The sequence below is a fragment of the Saccoglossus kowalevskii genome, chromosome 16 (genome assembly GCF_978046115.1).
Source record: "Saccoglossus kowalevskii chromosome 16, keSacKowa6.1, whole genome shotgun sequence".
Lineage (NCBI taxonomy): Eukaryota > Metazoa > Hemichordata > Enteropneusta > Harrimaniidae > Saccoglossus > Saccoglossus kowalevskii.
The window spans coordinates 8790096-8806217 of NC_140656.1; the positions used below are offsets into that span (position 1 = coordinate 8790096).

Below are 16122 nucleotides of genomic sequence, written 5' to 3' on the forward strand. Positions count from 1 at the left end.
TTCAGCAAAAAAAATCAGTAACTGCATATTTCAGTGGGGCACAGATCTAAAATAGGAAACGTGTAGGTGGGCATTTCACACGCACTTTAAAGATGTGAGCAAATTCCTTCCACTGAGCAGAATGGTAGCGAATTTTACCTTAAAAGCGAAAATAGCGAAATTAAAACCCAGTGAATAATTACTGCATTTACAGGTATATTAGACTCACTGATGCAATTACCATATGTGTATGCTCAAGTAGAAGCAAGTCTCTAATAAAATCAAATAAAATGATAGCAGGTAGAAGCACAAAGATGTAAAACAATGTTTTTTTGGCATCACCCATATCAACGACCAAAAGTTCATTATTTTCAAACTTAGATTTCTTTCCTATTCTCTTTTATATACACTAGTTATCTGTATTGCTTCTCTCACAATCATTATTTCTGTGATTCATTTTCTTAGGTGGTAGTGATACGCCTTCCTCTTCTTCTGATCAAGCTGATAAGATTGAAAATGAGGAGAAAACTGAAGACAAGAAAGATTCAGATAGTCCATTTCTCATCAATGAAAAGTTTTACGTTGTCAAGGTGATAGCACCGGGATGTGATCCTTTTGAGTTGCAGGTAATTCATTTGTGTTAATCACTGAATGTTATTAACAGTGAGCGATGTTTTCTGTGATAGTTATCAGTGTCCATCCGTTCGTATGTCCATCCGTTCGTGTGTCCATCTGACTGTACCAAGTCGTATCCATAGCAGCTTCCACAAAGTCGTATCCACAGCGGCTTGCACGAAGTCGTATCCACAACGGCTTACACGAAGTCGTATCCACAGCGGCTTACACGAAGTCGTATCCACAGCGGCTTACATGAAGTGATATCCACAGCGGCTTACGCAAAGTTGTATCCACAGCGGCTTGCACGAAGTCGTATCCACAGCGGCTTACACAAAGTCGTATCCACAGCGGTTTGCACAAAGTCGTATTCACAGTGGCTTGCACAAAGTCGTATTCACAGTGGCTTGCACAAAGTCGTATCCACAGTGCCTTGCACAAAGTCGTATTCACAGTGGCTTGCACAAAGTCGTATCCACAGTGCCTTGCACAAAGCCGTATCCACAGTGCCTTGCACAAAGTCGAATCCACAGCGACTTGCACGAAGTCATATCCACAGCGGCTTGCACAAAGTCGTATCCACAGCGGCTTACACGAAGTCGTATCCATAGCAGCTTGCACGAAGTCGTATCCACAGTGGCTTGCACGAAGTCGTATTCACAGTGGCTTGCACGAAGTCGTATCCACAGTGCCTTGCACAAAGTCGTATCCACAGCGGTTTGCACAAAGTCGTATCCACAGCGGTTTGCACAAAGTCGTATCCACAGTGGCTTGCACAAAGTCGTATCCACAGCGGTTTGCACAAAGTCGTATCCACAACGGCTTGCACGAAGTCGTATCCACAACTGCTTGCACGAAGTCGTATCCACAGCGGCTTGCACAAAGTCGTATGCACAGCGGCGTGCACAAAGTCGTATCCACAGCGGCGTGCACAAAGTCGTATCCACAGCGGCGTGCACAAAGTCGTATCCACAGCGGCTTGCACAAAGTCGTATCCACAGCGGCTTGCACAAAGTCGTATCCACAGCGGCGTGCACAAAGTCGTATCCACAGCGGCGTGCACAAAGTCGTATCCACAGCGGCGTGCACAAAGTCGTATCCACAGCGGTTTGCACAAAGTCGTATCCACAGCGGTTTGCACAAAGTCGTATCCACAGCGGTTTGCACAAAGTCGTATCCACAGCGGTTTGCACAAAGTCGTATCCACAGCGGTTTGCACAAAGTCGTATCCACAGCGGCTTGCACAAAGTTGTATCCACAGCGGCTTGCACAAAGTCGTATCCACAGCGGCTTGCGCAAAGTCGTATCCACAGCGGCTTACACATAGTCGTATCCACAGCGGCTTACACATAGTCGTATCCACAGTGGCTTGAACAAAGTCGTATCCACAGCGGCTTGCACAAAGTCGTATCCACAGCGGTTTGCACAAAGTCGTATCCACAGCGGCTTGCACAAAGTCGTATCCACAGCGGCTTGCACAAAGTCGTATCCACAGCGGCTTGCACAAAGTCGTATCCACAGCGGCTTGCACAAAGTCGTATCCACAGCGGCTTGCACAAAGTCGTATCCACAGCGGCTTGCACAAAGTCGTATCCACAGCGGCTTGCACAAAGTCGTATCCACAGCGGCTTGCACAAAGTCGTATCCACAGCGGCTTGCACAAAGTCGTATCCACAGCGGCTTGCACAAAGTCGTATCCACAGCGGCTTGCACAAAGTCGTATCCACAGCGGCTTGCACAAAGTCGTATCCACAGCGGCTTGCACAAAGTCGTATCCACAGCGGCTTACACATAGTCGTATCCACAGTGGCTTGAACAAAGTCGTATCCACAGCGGCTTGCACAAAGTCGTATCCACAGCGGCTTGCACAAAGTCGTATCCACAGCGGCTTGCACAAAGTCGTATCCACAGCGGCTTGCACAAAGTCGTATCCACAGCGGCTTGAACAAAGTCGTATCCACAGCGGCTTGCACAAAGTCGTATCCACAGCGGTTTGCATGAAGTCGTATCCACAGCGGCTTGCACAAAGTCGTATCCACAGCGGTTTGCATAAAGTCATATCCACAGTGCCTTGCACAAAGTCGTATCCACAGTGCCTTGCACAAAGTCGTATCCACAGTGCCTTGCACAAAGTCGTATCCACAGCGGCTTACACAAAGTCGTATCCACAGCGGCTTACACAAAGTCGTATTCACAGTGCCTTGCACAAAGTCGTATTCACAGTGCCTTGCACAAAGTCGTATTCACAGTGCCTTGCACAAAGTCGTATTCACAGTGCCTTGCACAAAGTCGTATTCACAGTGCCTTGCACAAAGTCGTATCCACAGTGCCTTGCACAAAGTCGTATCCACAGCGGCTTGCGCAAAGTCGTATCCACAGCGGCTTACACATAGTCGTATCCACAGTGGCTTGAACAAAGTCGTATCCACAGCGGCTTGCACAAAGTCGTATCCACAGCGGCTTACACATAGTCGTATCCACAGTGGCTTGAACAAAGTCGTATCCACAGCGGCTTGCACAAAGTCGTATCCACAGCGGCTTGCACAAAGTCGTATCCACAGCGGCTTGCACAAAGTCGTATCCACAGTGCCTTGCACAAAGTCGTATCCACAGTGCCTTGCACAAAGTCGTATCCACAGCGGCTTACACAAAGTCGTATTCACAGTGCCTTGCACAAAGTCGTATTCACAGTGCCTTGCACAAAGTCGTATTCACAGTGCCTTGCACAAAGTCGTATTCACAGTGCCTTGCACAAAGTCGTATTCACAGTGCCTTGCACAAAGTCGTATCCACAGTGCCTTGCACAAAGTCGTATCCACAGCGGCTTACACAAAGTCGTATCCACAGCGGCTTACACAAAGTCGTATTCACAGTGCCTTGCACAAAGTCGTATTCACAGTGCCTTGCACAAAGTCGTATCCACAGCGGCTTACACAAAGTCGTATCCACAGCGGCTTACACAAAGTCGTATTCACAGTGCCTTGCACAAAGTCGTATTCACAGTGCCTTGCACAAAGTCGTATTCACAGTGCCTTGCACAAAGTCGTATTCACAGTGCCTTGCACAAAGTCGTATTCACAGTGCCTTGCACAAAGTCGTATTCACAGTGCCTTGCACAAAGTCGTATCCACAGTGCCTTGCACAAAGTCGTATCCACAGCGGCTTGCGCAAAGTCGTATCCACAGCGGCTTACACATAGTCGTATCCACAGTGGCTTGAACAAAGTCGTATCCACAGCGGCTTGCACAAAGTCGTATCCACAGCGGTTTGCATGAAGTCGTATCCACAGCGGTTTGCACAAAGTCGTATCCACAGCGGCTTGCACAAAGTCGTATCCACAGCGGCTTGCACAAAGTCGTATCCACAGCGGCTTGCACAAAGTCGTATCCACAGCGGCTTGCACAAAGTCGTATCCACAGCGGCTTGCACAAAGTCGTATCCACAGCGGCTTGCACAAAGTCGTATCCACAGCGGCTTGCACAAAGTCGTATCCACAGCGGCTTGCACAAAGTCGTATCCACAGCGGCTTGCACAAAGTCGTATCCACAGCGGCTTGAACAAAGTCGTATCCACAGCGGCTTACACATAGTCGTATCCACAGTGGCTTGAACAAAGTCGTATCCACAGCGGCTTGCACAAAGTCGTATCCACAGCGGCTTGCACAAAGTCGTATCCACAGCGGCTTGCACAAAGTCGTATCCACAGCGGCTTGCACAAAGTCGTATCCACAGCGGCTTGAACAAAGTCGTATCCACAGCGGCTTGCACAAAGTCGTATCCACAGCGGTTTGCACGAAGTCGTATCCACAGCGGCTTGCACAAAGTCGTATCCACAGCGGTTTGCACAAAGTCGTATCCACAGTGCCTTGCACAAAGTCGTATCCACAGTGCCTTGCACAAAGTCGTATCCACAGTGCCTTGCACAAAGTCGTATCCACAGCGGCTTACACAAAGTCGTATTCACAGTGCCTTGCACAAAGTCGTATTCACAGTGCCTTGCACAAAGTCGTATTCACAGTGCCTTGCACAAAGTCGTATTCACAGTGCCTTGCACAAAGTCGTATTCACAGTGCCTTGCACAAAGTCGTATCCACAGTGCCTTGCACAAAGTCGTATCCACAGCGGCTTGCGCAAAGTCGTATCCACAGCGGCTTACACATAGTCGTATCCACAGTGGCTTGAACAAAGTCGTATCCACAGCGGCTTGCACAAAGTCGTATCCACAGCGGTTTGCATGAAGTCGTATCCACAGCGGTTTGCACAAAGTCGTATCCACAGCGGCTTGCACAAAGTCGTATCCACAGCGGCTTGCACAAAGTCGTATCCACAGCGGCTTGCACAAAGTCGTATCCACAGCGGCTTGCACAAAGTCGTATCCACAGCGGCTTGCACAAAGTCGTATCCACAGCGGCTTGCACAAAGTCGTATCCACAGCGGCTTGCACAAAGTCGTATCCACAGCGGCTTGCACAAAGTCGTATCCACAGCGGCTTGCACAAAGTCGTATCCACAGCGGCTTGAACAAAGTCGTATCCACAGCGGCTTACACATAGTCGTATCCACAGTGGCTTGAACAAAGTCGTATCCACAGTGGCTTGAACAAAGTCGTATCCACAGCGGCTTGCACAAAGTCGTATTCACAGCGGCTTGCACAAAGTCGTATCCACAGCGGCTTGCACAAAGTCGTATCCACAGCGGCTTGAACAAAGTCGTATCCACAGCGGCTTGCACAAAGTCGTATCCACAGCGGTTTGCACGAAGTCGTATCCACAGCGGCTTGCACAAAGTCGTATCCACAGCGGTTTGCACAAAGTCGTATCCACAGTGCCTTGCACAAAGTCGTATCCACAGTGCCTTGCACAAAGTCGTATCCACAGTGCCTTGCACAAAGTCGTATCCACAGCGGCTTACACAAAGTCGTATTCACAGTGCCTTGCACAAAGTCGTATTCACAGTGCCTTGCACAAAGTCGTATTCACAGTGCCTTGCACAAAGTCGTATTCACAGTGCCTTGCACAAAGTCGTATTCACAGTGCCTTGCACAAAGTCGTATTCACAGTGCCTTGCACAAAGTCGTATCCACAGTGCCTTGCACAAAGTCGTATCCACAGCGGCTTACACAAAGTCGTATCCACAGCGGCTTGCACAAAGTCGTATCCACAGCGGCTTGCACAAAGTCGTATCCACAGTGCCTTGCACAAAGTCGTATCCACAGTGCCTTGCACAAAGTCGTATCCACAGTGCCTTGCACAAAGTCGTATTCACAGTGCCTTGCACAAAGTCGTATCCACAGTGCCTTGCACAAAGTCGTATTCACAGTGCCTTGCACAAAGTCGTATCCACAGCGGCTTGCACAAAGTCGTATCCACAGCGGTGTGCACAGAGCCCATAGAAATGCATTGTACAGTGGTGCACGTCTTGGTAACATACTGTGAAATACTTTATTTTAGCTGAAATTAATTTTCTCTAAAGACTTTTTGGGTGTTTTGTATAGATTTTATTTTCACTGATTTTTTGGCGAGTTGAATGTGAAATATAGGAAAAAAAGAATATTCGCTTGATTTTATTTTCACTGAATTGTTCCTTCAGCAGAAATTAATTCTAAGTGAAAATAAAGTATTTTACAGTAGAACGTTCTATGATGTAGCAGGGTTCTCCCCAGAAAAAATGCATAGCGTCGGGGCTAATTTGCATAATAATTTGCATATCATTTACATATCTTTCCTTCATTGATTAACAGAACTTATTTACAATTATGAATATTAGTGAGCTCAGTCACAGGGCAAATATTTTTTTTAATGGAATCAACACATTATGTTTCACAATTTAGAAGAGTTTGAAACATTCTCGAAATACAAATGCTGCAGACTAAAAACAAACACAAATACATTATTGTTGCAATTTAATTGTTTTGTAAAACGTTGAAGGAAACTCATTCAAAACGTTAAGCCAGATTTATGTTCACGAATCTCATAATTTTATTCACTCCAAAAACATTCTCCTTCAAAAAATCAATCACGTAATTAATTGACGTATTGTTGTAATTTATTATTCGTATCATCAACTTCTAAAACGTTTAAAATTACAGTAATGAGCGAACAAATAAAGCTTCAAAACTATCATCAAAGTTACGACGTGACATAACTTACTTGGCCATGTTATACACCAGTTATAGCAATAATTCCTCGACAAATTTTACTTTTTTTTTTTTTTGATATGAAATGTAAGTAAAATCCGACTTATTTTATCGGGAGCGATTATTTTTGATCACTTGATCGCTTTGGTAAAAAAAAACAGACCCGCCATGATGTTTGTGAAACATTAGCATGTGTCCTTTGACCCGATGGGTCAAGAATTCCATTAACCAATCAAAATGCCGCATGGTAATGCCGGTAGAACCCGATGTTTTCCGAATGGTAGTGATCATAAAAATTACATTGCGGAAGTAAAGCGATGTCGTAGCACGATGTGTTGGCATCGATTTCAATTGAAAACTGCATGACAGCTTTCGAAAGAGGTGATTTGCAATTTTTAAAAGGTAAATTAGGTCTTAAAAGAAGAGTTTTTACATGATTCGCAATGATAACAGTTCAAATGTATTTTACCAAATCACGCAATTAACACGTTGTTTTTTTCTTGAGTAGCGTGAACTGATCGTGAACTCCGATTTGACCATGTTATATCGAGGTGGAATTGATTTTGAAATAATTTTAGCTTTCAATCTAAAGACTGTGTCTATCGCAGAAAGTATTTACTTACAAACAAAGAGGTGCTAATTCCACAAATTTGACTAGCCGCTACGTATCGTGCGACTAGGTCTATTGTTTATAAATTATAATCCACGACTGGCAGGATGCGTGTCGGTCGGTACGTAATTATACCAACAATCAGACAATAGTCCTCGTCGGAAGCATGTTCATGGTGGTCACTAATTTTGAGTGACGGTCGGGGCCGACCGGCGTGGCGAACAAAGCTTTTTCACATCTGATATTGGCATGTCAAATATGAAATCAAGCGCCGAGGTGGGAACACATAGCGCCGAGGTCCCAAGTGAAGCGCCGAGATTCACAGGTATAGCGCCTCGGACCTCGGCGCTAAAAAGCCCTGGGGAGAACCCTGATGTAGATCTGTCCCGAGTCTTCAGTGTTCTAACCACATAATCCTCACATTTTAAAAACGGGGTCATATGTTTTTGGTATGTACCGAGTATTCATAATATGCATAGTTTTATAGTTCAGCAAATCCTGCTCAGAATAACTTTTATCGATGCTGATCTATCTGTGTATTCTGACACAGCATGTCTGCATTTGTTACTGAATCCATGCATTAGAAAGAAAAAAAAATGTAACTCGGGTAACAAAACACCAATCAAACCTTGATAATTGTTGGGTTTACACAGGTATGAGCAAGTTCATAGAGAATGGCCGGGAACAGTTTAAGCTTAATAGCTATATTACACCAGCATTTTCATTTTGATTGGGCGAGAGTTTGTTTTAAATTATGCAAGCCATATTTATATAGAAGATATACCATGGATTTTTTGTTTAGGCACCAAGCATGAGTAAAACATAGTAGGGGATTTTCAGCTGTCAACTAAAATCAGCAAATGTATTATTTTGTACACTTTGCATCCATCCTCCAGTATTTTTGTTTCAAAAAGGAATGCATACGTAAATTTAATTCAAATGACGCCAGAAAAATTGTTGTATGCAGTGGCTGGTTGTAATCCTGGAAGTTTTAAAACGTGTAAACTACTCATTGCACAGTTCTAGATACGCAATTGCCTGCGATTCGTTCAAGTATGTAAATGAGGGGTGCAATATCTCTTCATATCAAGCGAGTAAATAAAGAAAGCACAGGAAAATGTATTCAGGTTTTCTGAGGTGTTCAGTATTTAAACACGTCTATTGTGAATGGACGAGAAAAAATGGTTTTTGAGATGGAAGACTCATAACAATTTGCTGTTAAAATGTGTATTTTGTTAATATTTTTCAAGGTTGGTGCTCAGGAGATGGTGCATGAACTTCACCAGCTCTTGATGGACAAAGAAGAGACATGCCATAGAACATGTTTTACTCTACAAATGGACGGCAATGTTCTCGATAATTTCACTGAATTGCGCAGCATCGAAGGATTGACTGATGGATCCGTTATCAAAGTTGTCGAAGGTAAAACTTCAAACTTATTGGAAGAATTGTTCACTTCTTAATTACTTTTGATTGGAACCACATTCCATATTATGCATTTACCATGTCTGTTAATCCCTGTTCAAGTGCAGTCCGAATACGGTGAACTATTGTTTGACCTCTGCCCATGTGTCTCCAGTCATATCTCGGACATGCCAGCACTGTTCATATTCAAACTTCACTTCATAAATAGATCCTGTGACAAATGTTCATGTCCATTAATTTTACGATTTGATTCAAGACAGTGCCCATTTTGTTCGTTTTTCCCACCAGACTTTCTCGCTAAAATTTGTCTGCACTTTCTTCATGTATTCTTCATTATTACTAGAAATGAATCCTAATTTATGAGCCAAATTATAAATTGTAAGACAAAATCTGAGTCAATTTTCAGTCTTCACTCAAAAAATTTGGTTTTTGTCTCGATCTTCTGAAAGGAAGTGCAAACTCCGTAAACAGGACTATTTTGTGAATTTGTGATGAAAAGAGGGAACTTGTGGTGAAAAGGTTAATGAATGCTGTTTTGGAGCCTACCATTCATGTTCAACCCTTATACATTTCTTAAACTTGATACCACACAGTAATTGTTAGGCAAATACTTGTTCATAAAGGTTTAAATTTTGTCAATGTTAAATTGGTGTTAATTTTAATATGGCTTCTGTAGTTTTGAATATACACCAAGAAAATTGTTAATTATATGAATAATGTTGCTAAAAATGTGTTTTTATGCCTATTTTTCACATAGCCAGGGGATCATTTAATTAAATTATCAGTGAATCAGTTTAGATTAAATTCAGTAGATTAGATTAGATTAGAAGTTGAGGTACGCAGAGTTAGCATGGGCTAAGAGACGCAGAGTACGGGTTAAATCTGATCCGTTTTTAAGACCCAGTCTAGATGCTTAGCACAGGCTATCCAAGTGTGTATGAACTCTTAGCTTTGACTAAGCATCCAAAATGCCATTTTATTTAATGTCCATTTGGAAGATTTACTTTTATACTCATAACTGTTAATTTTGGTATGATATTTCCAACCAGATAATAAACGTGAGCACATGTAGGGACATTGTTCTCGACATTATTCTCCGTGTCACTTCCTGTTATACTGTACTGAGTAATAATAGTTGAAAGGACAGAAGATTTGTGTATTCCTAACAAGTTTGGGCATTTGTTAGTTCATGCTAACGATGTTTCCTCTCGTGCATGAAACAATTTGGTCTATCAGATATGCAAATACACAAGATTAGCTTAAATCATAGCCCGTACTAGGTGTAGCATGAACACGACCATTATAATTAATCTGTCATCATAATGACAGTCAATATTATTTGCAGGAAGTAAACGGACGTTTCTTTCTTTACACGTTCTCCTAAACAACCTTAATTACATTGTACTTAACCTAACTATTAACAACTGGAGGTTTGGTACATCAAAGTGACCTAAAATAGAGTAAAAACGCTGACCAGTGAATCACATGAGTGTTCTACTTTCTATTTGCGTAGTGTTGTTTATCATCACCAGATGATTCTTTTTTTACTTGCAAAATTGGCACTACACAGAATGACTTACTTAACAGTATTAAATTTAAAATGTTCAGACCTCTCGGGTGGCTGGAAAACCAATTACAAGTTTTCATTTACAACCTCTTGATGTGGCTCTGCATAAAATTGTAGCCAAATTTGTAATTTTATAAGTGTATAGTGATAATACAAAGCAATTATTTATGCGCATAATGTGTGTAACTTCACAGTGTGAAAATACATATTACCAAACTTTTTTTTAACTGTACCTGCTACAAGAATAATACGTCTGGGTAAAATGCTTTGTGTTGGCAAGGTTTATTTTCTGTATTCAGTCGCTCAAAAAATTTTAAACTAACGCGTATAATCACCACACATCAACAAAATTAGCATACGAGGCATGTACATATATAACGATATATTCCTATTCAGTGTCATTTCAACAAGTGTTTCACTTTGAACACTCCGCCGTTTCAGACTATAGAAATATGCGTGTGATAAATATGTAATAAGGTGATATTTTCTCTGTGGTTGACGTAAGCAGACACTCATGATTACCAGCAAAGTAGAATCCATCCACGTCTGCTTCAATTGACAAAAATGTTGTCGGTAATCACACACGTGTCAGCTTCTATATGTAGGTTGAATATATTGCAAACAGATAATGAGACGTAGAGGTTGAAATTGAAACGTGTCACCGATTGAATTGGTGATCAAGTCTCTTTCGCTTAAAATTAATAAATTTCTCAAGCCATTAGAATATTTGGGGGCTCAGTTTAGACCCCTTAGGTTGCTTCATACTGTAAACAATTTCATTTTGATGAAGATACCTTAATTTTGTTGCAGTTTCATGTGGTTCTTTCCTCCCTGAAATGTAATCCTAGTGAATATACTGCAATTTAAGTTCTATGCTGTTTTTATTGTATCCCTGGAGTAGTAATTCTTACCTTCGTAACCCAGGTGCCTGGAAGCATTGGGTAGCAACTGCTATTTATCGGTGTGATCACCGTGTGACCTAATTTATGGATACTGATACATAGTACGTGTATTGTTTTGCTTCCCGCACTGGATATTTATATGTGCTGAACTATTTCTGACTCTATCAGACAGTCTAATCTTTCAGCAAATTTAGTTACTTTGTATTCTTTAGTAGACGCAAGTCCCAGGAGTTTATGTATGTATGTATGTCAGTCAGTTTGCTGCCCTGATGCGATACAATCATGTATCATGTATTAACCATGCAGTACATAGCAAAGTATGATGCCATAACAGTTTGCACATTTTTATTTTTATTAAATCGTTGTTAATTTTGGACTAAATTTTTTTTATAGTTATTGATTACATTTTAAACATGGGAAAATTATCAACAAATTATGCTAATTAATTTTCATTCATTATTCATGCTGTGTGTCTGAATATGTTGAGAATATTTGAGATGTTTGATTCTTGATAAAATAATATAATGCCATTGGTGAATAAAATATTGCCACTGTTAAATACAATAATGCCTCTGCTAAATACAATAATGCCACTGTTGAATACATTAATGCCACTGTTGAATACATTAATGCCACTTGAATACAATGCAACTGCTAAATACAATACTGCTACTTCTAAATACAATAATGCCACTGTTAAATACAATAATGTCACTGCTAAATACCTTAATGCTGCTTCTAAATACAATAATGCCACTGTTAAATACAATGTCACTGCTAAATACAATAATGCCACTGTTAAATACAATAATGCCACTGCTAAATACAATAATGCCACTGTTAAATACAATAATGCCACTGTTAAATACAATGTCACTGCTAAATACAATAATGCCACTGTTAAATACAATAATGCCACTGTTAAATACAATAATGCCACTGCTAAATACAATAATGCCACTGCTAAATATAATAATGCCACTGTTAAATACAATAATGCCACTGCTAAATATAATGCTACTACTAAATACAATAATGCCACTGCTAAATATAATAATGCCGCTGTCCTCACTAAAGCTACAAGCATCTGAAGGGATTACCTAGAATGCTTTTTGTTGGGTCTTTAATCTAACTCTAACCTCTGCTATTTCTGTACCTTGCTTATAAACCTTTGATAAAACTCAGACTAGTAATACAACTCGCCTATTAAAGGTGTTAATAGTCATAATTGTATATGCTGTGTATGCCACGCTCGGTAGTATTAACATAGACACCGTCAAAGTTTACCGAACGCTGGATATTCTGCACACTTTGCGCTTATTAAAACAACGGGAGATGCATTCTCAACATTTTGACCTATGCAGCTGTGTACTAATTTTAAGAATCAACCAACATTTAGGCGAGTTACAAGTAACTGAATGTCTTAGTGTATACCTCAAATGGTTTTTGAAAATATAATGAGCAACTTTTAAACAATATTTCTCGTTGTCGCAGATTTTGCAGAAGGGCATATTGCTGCGTTTCGACCTATGTCTCGCGATAGTTGATTGGAATATGAATAGATCTTGCGTTATTTTGTGATAACCTTGTTGCTCCGTAACGTGTACTTGGTATGATAAGAACTGATAACCTAAGCAAACGAGGCACGTGTTACTTCAAAAGAAAACGCCGCGTTGCGAGTCTCTTGTATTACTAGTCTAAGGATAAAACATGCAACCTTCTCTGTATTCAATGAAACAAACAACTATCTCAATATATTGTTCGCTTATAAAGACAGGTTTCACTCCACATACTGTGAAGTACTTTATTTTAGCTGGAATTAATTTTCGCTGAAAATAATTTCTTGGTGTATTGTATGGAATTGATTTTCACTGATTTCTGATGAGTTGAATGCAAAATATAGGAAAAAAGGTATTTCACTTGATTTTATTAGTCCCCGTTCGGACGAAGTCCGAAAACGGGGACTTATAATATGGTCTTCGTGTGTCTGTGCGTCCGTCCGGAGTCATATCTCAGAATCCCTTGAACGGATTCCGTTCATTCTTTGCATGTGCCTAGTACTTCATGTGGGACATATGCACATGCAGTGGTTTAGCGATTCAATTCAAAATATCCGACTGGCAGCCATCTTGCTTTTTGAAAATGTTGTATTTTGGACATGCTTTGTCAGTTTTCATTCAAACTTGGTACATAGATCATACATGCTAGGATACATGTCCACGACAATTTATTTCACAATTGGATCAAAGATGGCTGACTGGCAGCCATCTTGTTTTTGACTCCCATGTGCGAAGCACAAAATGGGAGTCTTTGCAGTTAGTGTGTCTGTATGTGTGTATGTGTGTATGTGTGTATGTGTGTATGTGTGTGTGTATGTGTGTATGTGTGTCCGACTGTTCCACTGCTATCTCAAGAACCATACATCGGTTTTTGATGAAACTTGGTGCATAGATGCTCTGGGCCAATGCGCAGATTTGATTAGGTTTTGGTAAAAATCCATGCTCGTTAATTACCTAATTTGCATGATAATTAGCTAATTTTTAGCTGTTCTATGACTGTTCCACTGATATCTAAAGAACCACTCTTTGGATTTTGATGAAACTTGGTACATAGATGCTCTGAACATATGCGCAGATTTGATTAATTTTTGGTAAAAATCCGTGCATATTAATTACCTAATTTACATGATAATTAGCTATTTTTTAGTGGTTCCATGACTGTTCCACTGATATCTAAACAACCACTCATTGGATTTTGATGAAACTTGGTACATAGATGCTCTGAACTAATGCTAGGTTTTGATTAGTTTTTGGTAATAATCCGTGGATACTAATTACCTAATTTGCATAATGAATAGTCAATTTTCGGTTTTTCCACTGATATCTCAAGTACTAATCATCACATTTCAAATGAAACTTGGTACATAGATGTCATACGACACTGCACAGACCTGATAGTTTTTATGGTAATATCAGTACATATTAATTACCTAATTTGCATAATTAATTAATTTTCAGCATTTGATATAAGTAGTTAGCATTACATTTCAATGAAACTTGGTACTTACATACTCAAGGACTATGCAGAGATTGATTGTTTTCGATAAATATTTGTGCATATTAATCACCTAATTTGCTTAATTAGTTAATTTTCAGCTTTTCCATGGGTATCTCAAGTACTAATCATCGCATTTCAATGAAACTTGGTACATAGATCTTTTAGGACTATGCAGAGACCTGATTAGTTTTAGGGTAAATAATTGTGCATATTAATTACCTAATTTGCATAATTAATTTTCAGCTTTTCTACTGATATCTAAAGTACTAATCATTTACATTTCAATGAATCTAGAATTATGCAGACCCAATTAGTTTCCGGTAAATATTTTTGCATATTAATCACCTAATTTGCATAATTAACCAACTTTCACACTGATATCTCAGGTACTATACATCACATATCAATGAATGTACATGGATGCTGTAGGACAATAGACAGACCTGAATAATTGTGGGTTATTAATTAACCAATTTTAAGCTTTCACACTGATATCTAAAGTACCGTAAAAACTCCAAAATTTCGACCGGTTTTAAATAATTGGCGTTAGAAATGTGACATGTTTTTAGAGTCGTGGCCGAGTTGTAACTCAAAATCTAAACAAAGTCATCAATCAGTGAGTATTATGACAAGCAAAACAAAACATCAAGACGCGCAGAAGAGGTCAGCACAAAACTAATAGGTCAAAAGACAAAGCTGTCTCGCACTACCTAGGAAAACTTGCGAATGTTCAAAGTACAGGTACCCATTGGACAAAAGATACATGGAAGTTTAGCACACTATCTCCCCGACCCAGTGCAATGTATCCGGTTAGAATCAAAGCTCACGTGTCCCTTATTTGAGGGACCAAATTCTGCCGTAAATTCGCCCTTGGATTAAAAAATAAAATGGGATTTAAGAAAATAAAATGGGACTTTTAAGGTGTATTTTGGCGTCATTTTTCGGACATTTCAATCAATCCTGCCGGCTAAAATAGAGTCTAAGTTTTACCGTAGTCATTGACGTCTGTCTATTCAAGAGTACACGTGTATGATTTTTATCGTGACTAGCGTGAGCGGGTAAGCTTCCTTTCGAGAATGAGCTGTTATCACTGTGAACAATGTTAAATTATTCTTCAGATGACCAGTTTATTTTTTAAAAACAACTAATTTTTTTATTTAAAAAAAAATCATGCCGTTTTCGCATCAAAATCCAAGCCAAAATATCGTACTACAACATCAATCTCTTCGCATTGCGTTCAATAACATTAACATATTTAAATAAGCTATGGTAATTTGAACACGTTGGCATCATCCAGCTTTTTGATTGGTTAATTAGCGATTTGACCTATTTGACCTAAGAGAACATGGCGGATATCCTACAGCATCAAACGTTTATACGAGACCGGAATCATTCGCTTACGATGAAACTTAGTTGACTTTTATTTGTATTTCATAACCATTCAACAAATTTATTTTGTGTACATTATTATAATCACTACTGAGTACAGTAATAATCAACAATTCAGAAACGCAGCATGCCGAGATTTTTGTGTTCGTATTTATTTGAAACTTCGTTTATTTAGAATATATTTTCGTTACCAATAAAATAAAAATCTCTCAGTCAATCAGAAACCCGGATTCATGCCTTCGAGGAAGGTCCCGTTTGAACGCTCACATCGGTTTTTTTTTTCGTTTGGGGGAAAACTAAAACTGGTCGCAATTTTCGAATAAGAATGAGTCGGCAATTTTTAGTGGAGTCGAAAATTTGGAGGTAAATAAAACACCGAAACCCGGCAAATAAATAGCCAATCGAATTTTTAGAGGGGTCGAAATTTTGGAGTTTTCACGGTAC

At 40.0% G+C, this 16122-nt stretch overlaps 1 protein-coding gene across 1 annotated transcript in view; it reads left to right on the plus strand.

Annotated features, from left to right (window-relative positions):
• The window catches only part of LOC100373618 (clustered mitochondria protein homolog), a 58061-nt gene that overhangs the window by 13994 nt on the left and 27945 nt on the right, over positions 1-16122 (plus strand). Inside the window, exons 2-3 of the mRNA XM_085491731.1 lie at positions 445-605; positions 8589-8760. Coding sequence (XP_085347857.1) covers positions 445-605; positions 8589-8760 — 333 coding nt within the window. The remainder of the gene's footprint in view (positions 1-444; positions 606-8588; positions 8761-16122) is intronic.